This window comes from Hipposideros armiger, unplaced genomic scaffold (assembly GCF_001890085.2).
Source record: "Hipposideros armiger isolate ML-2016 unplaced genomic scaffold, ASM189008v1 scaffold_29, whole genome shotgun sequence".
NCBI classification, from domain to species: domain Eukaryota; kingdom Metazoa; phylum Chordata; class Mammalia; order Chiroptera; family Hipposideridae; genus Hipposideros; species Hipposideros armiger.
Window position 1 is genome coordinate 4,572,383 of NW_017731379.1, and position 16,095 is coordinate 4,588,477.

General features: G+C 34.5%; 1 protein-coding gene across 12 annotated transcripts in view; it reads right to left on the reverse strand.

The window, feature by feature from the left end:
• Window positions 1–16,095, reverse strand: part of BCAS3 (BCAS3 microtubule associated cell migration factor) — a 574,404-nt gene that overhangs the window by 403,380 nt on the left and 154,929 nt on the right. For all 12 annotated transcript variants that reach the window (XM_019636670.1, XM_019636667.1, XM_019636663.1 and 9 more), the window contains exons 10-11: window positions 9,917–9,993; window positions 3,242–3,325 (exon numbers count right to left, since the gene is read on the reverse strand). In XM_019636670.1, the coding sequence (XP_019492215.1) occupies window positions 3,242–3,325; window positions 9,917–9,993 (161 nt within the window). The remainder of the gene's footprint in view (window positions 1–3,241; window positions 3,326–9,916; window positions 9,994–16,095) is intronic.

The following is a 16,095-nucleotide window of genomic DNA, read 5'->3' on the forward strand; positions in this document are numbered from 1 at the left end:
GAGATAGTGAAGAGTTACTAGGTCTAAATCTAAGACAACAAGGAAATCCAGACATGTGAGCTGGGTATTAGGCTGAGATGCATTTGATGATTCTAGAGGGCATTGCTGAGACGGAGTGGTGCTTCTGATAGATGTCGGGAGCTAGTGGTCATATTCAAAAGAGCCAACCTGGTGACCTTCTCTCCATGCTTTGGGTTAGAACATAATGGGATCTACAATACAAGTAAGACAGAACCTGTAGTAATCAGGCTGTCAGAGTTATTTCAGATGAGCTTTATTTAAATAATTTAAGTAATCTCAATTCCCGAAATTGGATTAAGATAATACAAGACTTGATAGTGCTACTGAACTCTGGTATCATCTCAAACTCAAAACTGTAAAGATTTTTGAAACAAATTCTGGCCAACAAAGAGTCAAGATGTCGTAAATGAGGACCAGTAGAAACAAATAACAAAAAATATACCCAAAAGAGAGCCAGATATTGGAGTTATCAGAAACATCTTTAAGATGACCTTTTTTACTGTATTTAAACAGTTTGGTAATTTGAGAGAAATGGAATTCTAGAGAACCAGAAACTATCACTATTTATTAAAAGACTTTATCAATATATATTTGTCCAATTTTATCAATCTTTTTGTGCATATATTGAGATAATCTTTTTTTCCCCTTTATTCTCTTAATGTGGCAAATTACACTCATTGATTTTCAGTAATAAACCAGCCTTATATAGTGAAATTATCCCAACTGAATTGTAATATGTTATTCTTCCTATACATTGTTTCCTTTTATCTGCTATTTTTTTATTTAGTATTTTTTATATCTATGTTCTTAAGACAAGACTATAGTTTTTGCTTTTCATAAGGCTCTTATCAAGTTTCAATACAAGGCAATCTTGCATCATAACACAAATTAGGCATAATCTAACTCTTTTTTATTCTATGGAAGAATCTTTGTAACATAGTCATTGTTTAGAATTCTCTGGAGAGGGTTTCTAGATCTGAAGATATCTTGGTGAGATTAGACTTTCTTTTCTTAATAAACTTTTACACCCCATTATACAGCAAAGTACAGGAATTATAAGTGTTCATCATGATTAATTTTCCCAAGTGAACACACTAATATGAGTATAATCCAAAATGTCACAGCAACATAAACAACAAACATATATATTTATAATTGTACTACATAATTAGAGAAGTAGTTTTGATGTTCTTACCATGTAAAACTGGAACTGCTTTATACCTCACAAGGCTAATTCACCCACAAAGTTTGTAATATCCAATAACTTAGTAAGAGAAATTATCAAGGCTGGGGGAGGGAATCATCCCATCTTTCCAATCCTTCCTATATAAAATATCCAAGTGAAATGAAGGATCATTCTATTTCTGGTAGGATTTTAGGAAAATAATTTGTCAATATTTTTAAAGAAAGCTCATGCTCTCTAACTCAGGAGTCTATAAGCAAACAAATAAATATAAGAAAAATGTTTTCAAAACTATTTCATGACATTTAAGTATAAGTTAAAACAACAGGGTATAATATATGATTGGATCGAATGTGTTAAAACTATCAAGAAATGGGTGACTTTTATTCCATGATTATGTTTTCACTTCATTTTGCAAATTTACAAACTAGAACATGAATAAGCATTAAAATCAGGGAAATGCAATTTTACAAAATTAAACATGAACAACTCTGTTCAAGAGCTAAAGGCAGAATTCTATCCATTGCCAGAGCTAACAATGAATTTCAATTAACACCAATTTCATTGGTAACCAATGGTCTATTCAAAATTGACTGGATCAAGGGGCTGTCATTAACATAATTTCTTAGTGTTTATATGTGGAAGACATAAGTATATTCCTCACCGTCTGAAATACTGGAGTATAAAAAGTAGGGAGTTTGGACTTGCTCTTTTCAAAGCATATTTGGTCTAGCCTCATTTTCAGCATGTCCACTTTCAGCTACTAGTTAAAACGGCTAAACAGTTACTGAACCAAGCAGGTCACTTTCCTTTTACATAGACACACAAACGCATAATTATAGCAAAGGAGAGCTGAAAAGTTGTCCTCCATCACATAACTGAAAATCAGTCAAAATGATAATACAATGAGCTAGCCAGATGCCAAGTGTATGACAGATAAGTCTAAAAAAAAATGTAATACTTGAGAAGTAGATCTCATTGGTCTAGTTTGTGGATCTACTATAAACGAATTGAATAACAGTGACGCTGCCTAATTACTCTGCCTCAGATTTCTCTTCACTGCAATAACCACCGTAATGTTTGCATACACACGGACAGAAGTAAACAGTTTTTATAAAGATTCTGAAATCTAAAATATATAGTGCTGTAAACATAAAGACATTCGGTATTTACCTTCTGAGTGAAAAGTATGTAATGCTTCTCTCATCAAACAAGGAGCACATTCTAAAGCACACCCTGTTAGCATTTGTGATCAATCTTGAAGTATTTTTGTATTTGTTTTACATAAAAACAGTGTGACCTTTGATTCCCTCCCTGTGGTTTCCTTTAAACTGTTGTTCTTTTCTGAACAGTTGTGCTTTCTATTACATGCTGTCATTTAGATTCACTATGTCATCCCTATTATTAGAATTGTTTTGTTGTATACTTCGGAATTCAAAAGGATAGTGATTATAAGAATACCTTATAATCAGCATCAAGCTTACAAGCCATCAGCAAAATTAACCCTCGCAAACACACAAAAAGAACTCACGCGACAAACGTGCAGGGGGCAGTCCTGTGACATAAGCGAATTTTTTAATGTGCCAGGGGTTTAACTCCCGTTTTCTGAAGGAATAATCTTTTTATGTAAAAAAGATTCCTCAATGTTCAAAGGTGCAAAGGGACATCAGTAGAGATAGGATAATGAAAATCATACAAAAAGAATCCAGCAGTCACCACTTCAGACACGTAAAACTTCTTTTGAAAGAGTTATTAATTACATAACAGACTTCAGTTAACAGACTTAAATATTTACAACTGGATAAACAGAAACCCTACAATCATTACAACAGACAGTAAAGTACTATTTATGAACCTTAAGAAATTAAATACCTAATCATTTTGCCACCGTGTCTCATGAGTGACAAAATAATTCTGACTGGCTTCTTACTTTCATTTGGGAATGCAAAGGGAAGAGGCAATCTCAATCAAATTTGGGAGAAACACTCAGTAATTATTCCACATAATCACAACTCACAGCGACTAGTGGATACTCACTTTAGCAGCACTAATGACTGTGGCCGTATAAGACTGAATGTTGTCTCCACAGGCTCCGCCACGGGACTGATGACATCGAATCAACTGGAAAAAGAGAGAAAGAAACCAGAAAGTCATTTCTATTCAACTGTTTAACTCTACAGGCTATTAGGGTAGAGCTTATTCACCATGCATAATGATTGTGGTGGGTGGGAATGTTTGCATGAGTGTATTTCATACAAACAGCCAAAAGCCCTGCTGAGACACTTTTCCTCCTTTTTTATAATCTACTGGTGCCACTCAGGCAGTTTCATGCTCAAATACAATTTTTAATTACAAGATGAATGGTCTTTAAGAATTCATAAACACTGAAATGGTAGGATTTGGGATCTGGCAGCCTTCCCACAATAAAATTTAAAAACAAAAATCAAAGGAAGCATGCCTTCCTAACATTAAATATTTAACATGCTAGCAAATTGGAGGTTTTGTTCTCTTAAATCCTACATAAAGATTATAAAACAAAACTTTTTTTAAAATTGACAAAAATATTGTCATATTTCCATTTTCAACCATGTCACTGGAAAAGTGGCACAAATTGTGCATAAGTCCACTATGACACATATAGTAGCTATCCACTTCATAAGGCGTACTACTGGGTCTTCGGAAAAGTCATGACATATTTTTTCTATGTTTTTCAAAGGTCATTTATTTATATAAAGAACAAAGATCAATCGATGATATATTACCCATTTTGTTCGATAACTTTTTGCCATCTTTCAGTGAGCTTCATAATTCCTCGTTCATAGAAGGACCTGTCTTTATTGCGAAAAACTGAACAAGGTGCTGATTTACAGCCTCATCTGAATTGAATGTTATACCACACAAGGAGTTTTGAAAAGAGCGAAACAAGTGGAAGTCTGATGGTGCAAGGTCAGGTGAGTATGGTGGGTGTGGCAAAACATTCCCTCCAAGCTCCAATAATTTTGACAAGTGATCAAACTTAAGTGTGGTCTCGCGTTGTCGCAATGGAACACAACTCCTTTACAATTAACAAGCTCTGGACGTTTCTGAGCGATGGATTCATTCAAACTGTCCAATTGCCGACAGTACACATTCAAATCGATTGTTTAGTTCCTTGGTAGGAGCTCGAAAAACACAACACCTTTAAAATCCAACTACACTGAGAGCACAACCTTCCTCTGATGAATGTCTGCTTTCGATGTCGTTTGAGCAAATCATCTCATCGGGACCAAGACTGTTTGAGTGCCACATTGTTGTAAACAATCCACTTTTCATCACCAGTTATCAGTTGCTTCAAAAAAGGATCATTAGGGCCGGCCAAGTGGTGCATTGGTTAAGAGTTGGTTTGGGACGCCAGCTCTGAGCAGCAGGGCCCCGGTTCAGATCCCCAGTGAGAGCCAGTGATGCTGCGCCCTCTACAGCTAAGATGGTGAACAACAGCTCAACCTGGAGGCGGGCTGCCATAAGTCACCAGAGATGATGTAGGCTGCAGCCCCTGCTGCAGTGGGCTGCCGTGAGCTACCATGAGTGGCTGGCAGCCAGCATGAGCTTCCATGAGCCACCATGAGCAGCCGTCCAATGGCCGGTGATTGACTGCCTCACCTGGGAAGAGCACAATGATAATACCAACATGGGCCAGTGAAGTGATGTCCTCCACAACTAGACTGAAGGACAAAAGGAGAGCAAGTTGTCTGTTCCCCTTTCCCGATTCCCCAATAAAATCTTAAAAGAAAAAAAAAAAGGATTGTTCTTTTCCTCACATTTAATGAGCATATTGCAGATGTTTATATGTGCCATCAAATGAACTTCTTTGAGTTCATGCGGAACCCAAATATCGAGCTTGCTTACGTATCCCAGCTTCTTCAGGTGGTCATGAATGCTTGAATGATGGATGTTCAGTTTTCTGCAATCTCTTGTGTTGTGTAATATGGGTTTGACTCAATCAATGCCTTTATTTTGTCGTCATCAACCTCGGTGGGCCTCCCTGACCAAACAGTGTCACTGAGATCAAAATCACCAGCACGGAATTTCATGAACCACTGTTGGCACTGACGTTCTTATAGAGCATTGTCACCGTAAACTTTAAGCAACTTTTCACAAGCTTGACGCATGTTCTTCCCTTTATGGAAGTAAAATAGAAAAATATGGCAAAAATGCACAGTTTGGTCTTCCATCTTCAGCTTGTTGTAAAATCTCCAAAACTCAACCAAATCACTCAACTTTTTTTTTTTTTAGAATGAAGCTAGAACTGTCAGCTGTCAAATGACATAACACTCACATAGATGCAAATCACTCTAGTACTTCCAAGAATGAACTAGCGCTATTTGCCGCAAACATGCGTCATGACTTTTCTGAAGACCCAATAGTTTTACCATGAAAAAAGACATGCCCTTTTTCCTGCCTGGTGTACATAAATCAACCTGCCAGTTTCCAAAGTGTATCATTAGTTTGACATCCATGATACTCTCATGTGTTGAGCAATAAGCTGGGAATAAATCCTCCACTGCTCCTACAATTCCCAAATTTAGTTTTGAAAAAAAATCATTAGTCAGATCTTTACATTTAAATTTTTTTAATAAAATGACTATAGTAGAGTATTAGAACAGTTCCATAGTCTAATATGAATTATTAAAGCCCATGGAATTCACACATAATCTACATCTTCCAAAACAAAAGAACAAAAAACGCTTCATATAATTTAAAACCAAGTCAACTGATAAAAATTAATATTAAACCTTTATTCTTTTATTCTAAAATCAAAATTTTGGGGGCCGGCCAAGTGGCTCAGTTGGTTAAGAGCTTGCTCTAAGAGTTTGAGCTCTGAGCAACAGTGGTTCGATGCCTAGCCTGAGCTCAGCTGCCGCCGAACTGCCAACAGGTGGCAGGATGGCGCAGCTAAAAAAATTAATTAATTAAAAAGAAATAAAATCAAAATTTTCTTCATCACTGACATTTATTAAAAAATAATCACTCAAACCAATAATAATATGTTATAATGGAATATCTTTAAAGTCTGATAGGAGATGTCAAGTTGTCCAGTGAGGGTTGCTTAAGCAGATTTCAAGGTCAGTGGTGAAGAATTTTCCAAAAGACAGGTGATCAGCAAATGTGATTTCATACAGGAGAAAACAGGGAGCTAGAAAATAATCATTTTAGTTAATAAAAAGAATGTGTCTCACTCATTCACTTACTCATTCATTCATCTGTAAATACACATTCAAAAGAATTATGAAAATTATCCCTCTGATGCCTCCTACTAGATGTGCAAAAAAAGCAACACTATCTTGGAAATACCACTATCTGTTCTCTGCTTCAGATAATTACAATAATCAAGGATAAATATGTGAAAGCAAGCAATAAACATGTGAACAAAACAATTAAAACTGAATTCTGAGTCAGAATTTCTACATAAACATAATTGAGCCTGAAATTTTTGTTTAAAGCATAGAATCGTTCATTACAAAATTACATTTAGATCTCAGTTCATCAACATTAAAGATAAAATCAGAAATTTGTGTAGTGTAAACTCTATCGAATGGGCTAATTTCCAGGAAATATTGGTAAGCCAAAAAAGCAATATACAAAAGAGCACATATATTATATTATCTTTTGGGAAAGAAAGGGAAATATAAATATATATAGCATATAATGAAATACATAAGCATATAAATAAAATATAAAAACAAATGTGTACAATTATATGTCAAATGAAAACTGTAACAGCAATGAAAGATGATAGAAAGAGAACAATGAAGGAGAAACTAATCAAAGTAAGTATGAATACAGTATTTAACTGCACACATTCAATGTTAGGCAGCAAAGGGAGTGGCGAGAATTGCAAAAATATACTAAACTCTTTTTATTTGGTTTGACTTTCATAGTGGTATTAACAAGCAATTCTGCAATTATTTTTTTGTATTATAGGATTGAGCAAAGGAAGAAAATGTGCTTATGTCAGTCTCCTATGCAAAACAGGGGACATATAAATAACAAATGGGGGATGAAAAGAAAGAATGTGTATATGTGTATACATAAGGGTACAAGTATACATACATATATTTATGTATATTTATGTATATGTAGAAGTATATGTGTGGCTACAATGTAAATATGTTTCCAAACTTTGGCCACTAAAAGGGTCTAGAGGCAAAAAGACCCCAGTAACAATGAGTACACCCACTGGACAAAGCTTAGAATTAATACCATTATCCATTAAAAGAACCAGGAGGGTCAGAAGTAGCAGATTCCAGGGCTGAGGTGGGGCAAGGAATAGATGAACCTGGACACATTCTTATGATAGCAAGTCAGGAAACAGTTTTTAAAACTATCTGATGAATGCATGTCATAATATCACAAGAACCAGCCTAAGGGGGGCGCTCATTGTTCAACTCTGGGAGAATTTGATAAAGACAGAAAAAATTAAGTCAATGAAAAAATAGGAATCCATGAGTCCATACCAAAAATATGAAATAAAAAATAGGATTTTTACATTAACTTCAACATAATCAAGAGAAAACATAAAAAAACTCAAAGTTGGGCTGGCCAAGTGGCTCAGTTGGTTAAGAGCTCACTCAAGAGTGTGAGCTCTGAACAACAGCGGTTCGTGTCCCGGCCCAAGCTGAGCTGCCAACAGGTGGCTGGATGGCTCAGCTAAAAACAAAACAAAACAAAAAACCTCAAAGTAAAAATCATTCTATTTTTTTAAAAGAGTAGTGGGTAGAGAGAGGGAGTTGTACCATCAAAATTGTCAATGTTGTAAAAGAGAAAGACGGTGTAATAGTCTATACTAAAAGAGTCTACTGGGACATTCCAACAAAATATAATACCTGATCTTAGACTGGATCTTGTACCATAGGGAAAAAAAATCTACAAATGACATGTTATGGTTAATTGACAAAATTGGAATGTGGATGGTAAATTAGATAAAAGAATTTCATCAATATTAAACTGCCTGATAACTTAAATATTTAGGGGTAATATGATATATGTAACTTATGCTGAAATGGCTCAGAGTAAAGGGTACATGGGTGTGCTCTCTGCTACTTGTACTTTATTTATTCTTGCAAGTTTTCTGTAAGTTTTCTGAATTAAAAGTACAGTTAAAAAGAGGCATTGAAGAACAAACCCAATCAAGATATATGGCCTATTGCTTAAATTTTTAGTCAAAGAGCATTTTCACTACAAGAGATTGTTTTTCCAAAAATTAGTTATATTTTGCAATTCGTCATTCAGCCCAAAAGCTAAAAAACAATGAGAAACTGTTGATAAATACTAGCTCTTATGTAAATACTATGGAAAGACATTTAACTGGAAATATTCCTTCCAAAGGATAAAACAACCAGCTGATTAGCAAACTCCCTGTGAATGCCACTATACTTTCTGGTCTTTTATGTAACACTAGATATTATTTACACATATCTCAACAAAGGCAAGACAACTGGCGCACACCCAGCATATGCATCTGTGGAGGGAGTCCTTTCCACATGAAAAAAATGTTACTATTTGCATAACACAATTCTAACTGGGTAATTTTTCACACGTGAGAATACATCTACAAGGGCCAGTGACAATTATTACATCTTCTTGGATGTCTCCAGCACTCAAAGAAATGTATTACGGATGTAAACATTAGAAGACACCATTGTCACCACACTGAATTGTATGCCTCTTGTCTCATTTGACGAGAGCTATATATATATATTTTTTGAGATATACTCGAAAATCAAGATAAAGAACAGGATTGAGCATAAATATGGCATTGTAGCATTCAATAAGATGTAAAATAACTACCTGTAGCAGACAGAATTTTAGAAAAAGTGTCAAGGAATTCATTCAGAAAAATAACTTTCTTCAGTAGTTTCTTGATTTTATGAATTCGAGAAGCTAGATATTTACTTGCTCTGTGGTTGCACTAAATACTTATTGTACTTGCCATATCCAGACTTGTGTTAAAAACTCTTCAATATTTTTACAAACAAGCAAAAGTGAAACAAAAATGATAATCCTCTTTGAAGTCTAATATTTTTTAGATTTCATTCTACAATCTATTCACACACAGGGCACTAAGGAGCATAAAAAGGATTTCACCTTTTCTTTCTGAAAATTCAAATTTGCCTTTTGCTTTGAATTGGACATAAATAAAATTTTCAGTGCATAAATATAATATCTTCATTTACTATGATGACCAATTGATCAATAATGAAAATTGATCAATAATGGGAAGATTCAACAAAATGTGAGCATCTGTGATTTAAGTGATTTAATTATTAAGACAAATGCCTGAACCCTTGTTTAGATTGAGTTATAGACAAATAGCTATAGTAAATTTAATTATCCAATGCCTCAGGTTCCCAATCTACCAATAAAGACAGAAGTCATTCCTGCCTCCTGATGTCCAGCTCAACAGAAATGACTGCATCAACGCTGTGCTTTAAGATTAATGGAGTAAAGTTCTCTAGATAAAACTAAGCATAGAATATTAAGGTTGAGTCCAAATACTGATCTTAAGCAAGAAGGAAGATAGGACAATTATTGGGCATCTAACCAAAACTAAAACCAAACCAAAAAAACAAACAAACTAGTAATTCAACACTCGTTATTGGTTGGTAATCACTTAGAGAAAATTCTTCAACACTTGCTCCATTACCAGTAATCCAAATACGGGCCATGCCTTACCTTGTTTTCTGCATAAGCCAGCCAGCGGCTCCCAAGAGCAATAGGGTTCATGTTGGGCCCTGGACAAGGATAGCAGCCTGAAACATGTCAAATGGCAATATTGAGTAATGTCTTAATAAATTTTCTATTGGTGCATCATATTTTGATGCCATAAAAATGGAACAATCAAATGCTTTTCTTTTTTTCAAGTTTCACATAAAATTCCCGTAATACCAGTCATTTTTTTAATAGCCAAGTGAGGTTCTTTATTTTCTCCTCTACAATTTCCTTTCGGTTTTGACTTTGTTCCAATTAAGAAACAAATCTGGGAAACACTGGTAATCACTTTTAGCAAAAATTGGACATTTCATACAGCTATTCGTAGAACAAGAGAGAGTAGCAAAGAGGAAACATTTAAAGTTTGTAAGCCTACAACTTCATAAGTCAAGCAACAATGTTTGGAGAGGAAAGAGGAAGGATACAGTTGGTTCAGGAATTTAAGGGCAAAAGATAAGGAAGATATACACATAAAAGGAAATGACAATACCATGGTAGTAAAGGGGGAAAAAAACAACAAAAAAAAGAAAAAGTACTTAAGCATGGGGCCAAAGACAAGTAATCCAAAAAGAGTGCCTCGGTGTAAAGATGTTGAGGAACTATTTACATATTCCTACATTAAGCACTCAATTTCATTCTTCTTGTCTTCAGCCCAGCCAATAACAAACTAGTAGGAAGGGTTATTTTGCAGTTCTCTCCTTTCAACAAGAATAAATCACATATTCCTGACAGTGAATACCACCCATACATGAAAACACCAATGCCATCTTCCTGTACTCTACTAATCAAGACACACATAATTTAGTCGAGGAAGGGATGTGTGTCATCCTAGAGGCTCTCATCTCTCCTCCTGGCTATGCCAATAAGATCTCTGAGGCTAACATCTCATCTGTCAACCACACAAAATAATAATTCACTGTCTCACAAAACTGCTTTCAAAGGACTAGTCCAAAGAGACTGCAGTATCAAAGAACACAAAAAGCCTAACCTAAAGAACTCCTGGTTTATCATTCCACAAATTCCAGGTTAATATTTTCACAAATGTTTTTCTCTAAAAATGTACATTAGAGGATCAAACGGAGGTTATCTATTTCAAACTTCAGGTCTCAATTTGGAATCTAAATGTATACTATCATGAGACAGAAAGATTTTATAACAATACCCTTTTCTTCCCATGGGGAAAAAAAAAAGCCAAATTACATGAAACACATGTTGCATAATAGCAAAAATATAGCATTTCTGAATTGTAAAGTGTACAGCTGACAATACTCTACCTGGCAGAAGTTCCCAGTCTGTTATTGATCCCACAAGGACTAGAGTATTCAATGCATGATAGTTTATTCAAAAGCATACTTGTTAATAAGAAAAAAAAACTACTTTGACATCTACTGTCAAAAATAAAAATGTATATGTTATTTTTTGTTTATTTTCTATCTTCCTCTCACTTGATTAAAAAAATATGTAAGGTCAAGAATTTGTGTCTGTTTTGTTCCCTGCTGACTCTCCACTGTCTAGAACCCTACCTGAAAAACAACAGCTAAATAAAGATGTTTGAATAAATTAAACAATGCACCTAAATTAATCAAAGCATATTAAGAAGGCACGGGCAAAAAAGTCATCTGAATAAGAAAATGTTTCAAATATTCAAAAAGTGTACTCAGCTGAGAGTCAGAGCTTTCATTTTAAAACTATTTTCAATAGAAATCTTTCTTAAATGTATATTACACGGTTCCCTAATTCAGAGAGTCCTTTGAGTAGCAATGGTCATCATGTAGAAATGCTGGTGTTGCTGTGTTCACAAGCACTGAAGAAGCACACACTGATATTTCCATTATAGTTTTCATGTCACCTCCTTCAACTGCCATCTATTTTGAGTTTTCATTTTTAAAGAAAATAAAGAAGGTATAAAGAAGGCAATGACCTTAAGGGAAAGTCACATCCAATAAAAAGTACGAGTTTTCTAATTTTTTGCACATCATTTAAAAAACTTTTTTTTTCTCAAAGTGGTGTGCTTGGGATATTTTGGGTTTTGGGAAAATTGACCTCTAGGTAACTACGATATTACTATATCCACTCCGTGCTTCTTATGGACACATATGATGAATACATTCACAGTACAAAGGCCCTCTAAAATAGCACAAAGACAATTCTAACAAATAATATGCAGTATTTACATAATAGATTCATTACTACACTCCTATTGAGTCAACTAATCTTATTCATACAAAAATGTACATATGCATACGTGTAGACATATTCAACAGATATTTCCACAGCTGGAGAAATTAGTATAAATATGGTCTAAAGGAAAGTTTCTCCCTTTGAAATGTCATGAAAGAAGAACCAAATGAAAAACAGAAATAAATACCTTTGAATTATAGCTTTACATTAGAGGTAGCTGATCTCCTGAAGTTTAATGTCAACATAATCTAACTCTCAATCCATTCTGATAACCAACCATGTTGCCCAAAATAGATCCTAAAACGTATATTTTCCTTTCTAAAACAAAAGGATACTAAGGGAAAATGTAGTTAACAATTCTTCATTTTACATTTTGAGTCAATGTTTTTAGAAACTCAATGGACCTCAAGAATTATAGTGTATTGGAATAAAAGCAAATTGTTTTTCTGCTCTTCAAAAACATTTTACAGCTGGAATCAGCAGAACATCAGCCACTCAGCACTATCCCAACTTTATAAGCGTGACTCCTTTAAAGATTAACAGTTGCCTCCAGCTAAACTTTGAAAACAAGTGAAAGAAAAAAACCCCAAACCTCTATAATACTGGGACTAATTCTAACGTGTTTACAATGTTTGTGAACAAAGTAAAAGAGAAGTGATATTTTAAACTCAGATTTCCAAATGTAAATAGTAAGATCCAAGGTAAAATCCAAGAAAAGCACATTAAATGAAGATTCTTCAATTACTAAAGTAATTTAAAAGGCACATGAGACTGATACAAGTTTAGATGGCATCCTCCAAGAATCATGGTTCTAATGGGAAGTTAACCTAAATTCATTTTGAAAAACAAAGGATTTAATTACTCTCTGTAACACTCTGCCTCATTTTTCTCGGTAAGGACAACTCGAAAGATTTCAGATCTTTTTGAAAAAACAAACAGATGTCTGCATTTATGGTCAATTGACTTTCAACAAGGGATCTAAGACACTTTCCATAGTCTTTTCAACAATTGATGATGGGTCAACTGGATATCCCCATGCAAAAGAATTAAACCCTGTCTCCACATTGCATACAAAAATTAACTCAAAATGAATCAAAGACTTAAAAAAGTTAAATGTATTAACTTTTGGAACAAAATATAGTGGTAAATCTTCATAACCTTAGATTGGACAATGCTGTCTTAGATATTAAACAAAAATAACAAGTGATAAAAGAAAAATAGATAAATTGGATTTCATGAAAACTAAAACTTTTATGCCTCAAAGGACACCACCAAGAAAGAGAAAAGACAACTCAGAGAATGGGAGTTTTACAAAACAAACGCCCGATAACTGAATGTATCTGGAATATAAACAGAACTATTACGACTCAATAAAGAAAAGATAATTCACTATTAAATTTGACAAAGAAGATGTAAGATGGTGAACAAGCCATGAAAAGATGTTCAACATCACTAGTCATCAGGGAAATGCAAATCAAAACTATAATCAGATACCACTTCATGAGATTCCAATAGGATGGCTGTAATCAACAAAACAGTGACAACTATTGACGAGAATGTATCGGATTGTAGGAAAAGTCATGACACATTTTTGCAATGAAAAACATAGAAAAATACATCATGACTTTTCTGACAACCCAATAGAGAAACTGGAACCCTTATACACTGTTGGTGGGAATGTAAGATGGTACAATCACTCTGTCTGGCAGCTCTTCAAATAGTGAAGGATAGAATTACTAGATAACCCAGCAATTAATTTGGCTCCTAGGTACATACCCAAGAGAAATGAAAATATATTTCCCCATAAAAACCTTTCATTCGAGAAAGCATTATTCATTAATGCCCCCAAAATGGAAGCAAATTAAATGTTCATCACTTGATAAACAGATAAAATGTGGTATTATACACACAATGGAATATTGTTCAGCAATAAAAAGAAATGAAGAATAGTATTCCATTGTCTGAATATGCCACAGTCTATTTATCCACTCACCCAATGAAGGACATCTTGGTGGCGTCTACATTTTAGCAATGTGGACAAAGCTGCTATAAATACCATGTACAGGTTTTTCAACTGGACTTAATTAAGTTGCAACTCCTTTGGGTAAATATCAAGGAGTGCAATTGCTGGGTCATTAAGGTAAGAGTATGCCTAAGTTTCGTAAGAAAGCACCAAACTGTCCTCCAGAGTGGCTGTACCACTTTGCATTCCTACCAGCAATGAGTGAGAGTACCTGTTGCTCTACATCTTTGTCAGCATTTCGTGTTGTTGGTGTTCTGGATTTGGACCTAATAGGTGTGTAGTGGTATCTCATTGTTGTTTTAAATTTGATTTTCCCTGATGACATATGATGTGGAGCATCTTTTCAAGTGCTTATTTGCTATCTGAATATCTTCTCTGGTGAGGTGCCCATTAAGGTGTTTGAGCCATTTTTTTAAACGGGTTGTTTTCTTATTGTTGAGTTCTAAGAATCTTTGTTTGGATCATAGTCCTTTATTAGATGTGCCTCTTACAAATATTTCCTCTCAGTCTGTGGCTTTTCTTCTCATTCTCTTGGCAATGTCTTTTACAGAGCACAAGCTTTTAATGTTAATGAAGTCCACCTTATCAATTATTTCTTTCATGAATTATGCCTTTGGTGTTGTATCTAAAAAATCATCATCATACCCAAGGTCATCTAGGTTTTTTCCTGTTATCATCTAGAAATTTTGTACTTTTGTGTACTGCATCAATTTGAGTTAATTTTTGTGAAGGATATATGGTATGTATCTAGAATCAGATATTTGCACATGAATCTCCACTTGTTCCAGTACCTTTAGTTGAAGAGAGTATCTTTGCTCCACTGTACTTACTACCTTTGCTCTATGTCAAAGGTCTACATGTACTTCTGGGCTCTTTATTCCATTAATCTATCTGTCTATTCCTTTGCCAATATCACACTGTCTTGATTACTATAGCCTTATAGTAAATCTTTAAGTCAGGTGGTGACATGGAGGAAACCTGAATGCATATTGCTAAAGGAAAGAAACCAATCTGAGAAAGCTACATGCTATACAAGTCTAACTATATGACATTATAAGAAATGTAAAACTATGGAGATAATTAAAAGATCAGTGGTTGCTGGAGGAATGGGGAGAGCAGATATCATGAATAGGCACAGAGGATTTTTAGAGCAATGAAAATACTCTGTATGATATTACAATGATGGAAATATGTCAGCATATATTTACCCAAGCCTATAAAATGTACAACACCAAGAGTGAACCCTAAGATAAACTATTAACTCTGGGTGATAACGATGTGTCAATGGAGGTTCATCAATTGTAACAAATGCACCACTCTAGTGAATAACACTGAGAAGGGGGGAGGCTATATATGTGTGGGGACAGAGGTATAAGGGAAATCTCTCTACCTTCATACCTATGGTACCACAATTGCTCAATTTTTGTTGTGAACCTAAAACTACTCTAAAAATTTTAATCTTTAAAACAGAAAAAGAATACTTTAAAAAAATTAATAGATTCTACAACAGGGAGGGACTATCATTATATCTATATTCAGTGAAAGACACGTCACAACAGACTACATATTGTATGAAATCCAGAAAAGACCATGAATATGCTCTCCACAAAGATGTATAAACACAAAAAATATTAAATAACACTTTAAAAATGTATTTGACCACCTTACAGCTGATTAATGGCCCTCTTAATGTTCCATGAGCTTTAAATTTAAAACTTCTGATTTTTTTTTCATGTTTATCAAACATCATAAATAGAATTGCTATTATAAGGCTCAATGGATGGGAATTATGTGCAGAGAATAAGAAAGTCATAATTTAGTGCATTCCACATATATTCATTGAGTGTCTACTATGTATCAGGTACCCGGCCAGACTGTGAAAACATCATGGCAACCTCGTCCATTGTATAGAGATGACAAACAAAAAGAAAAGAGATAG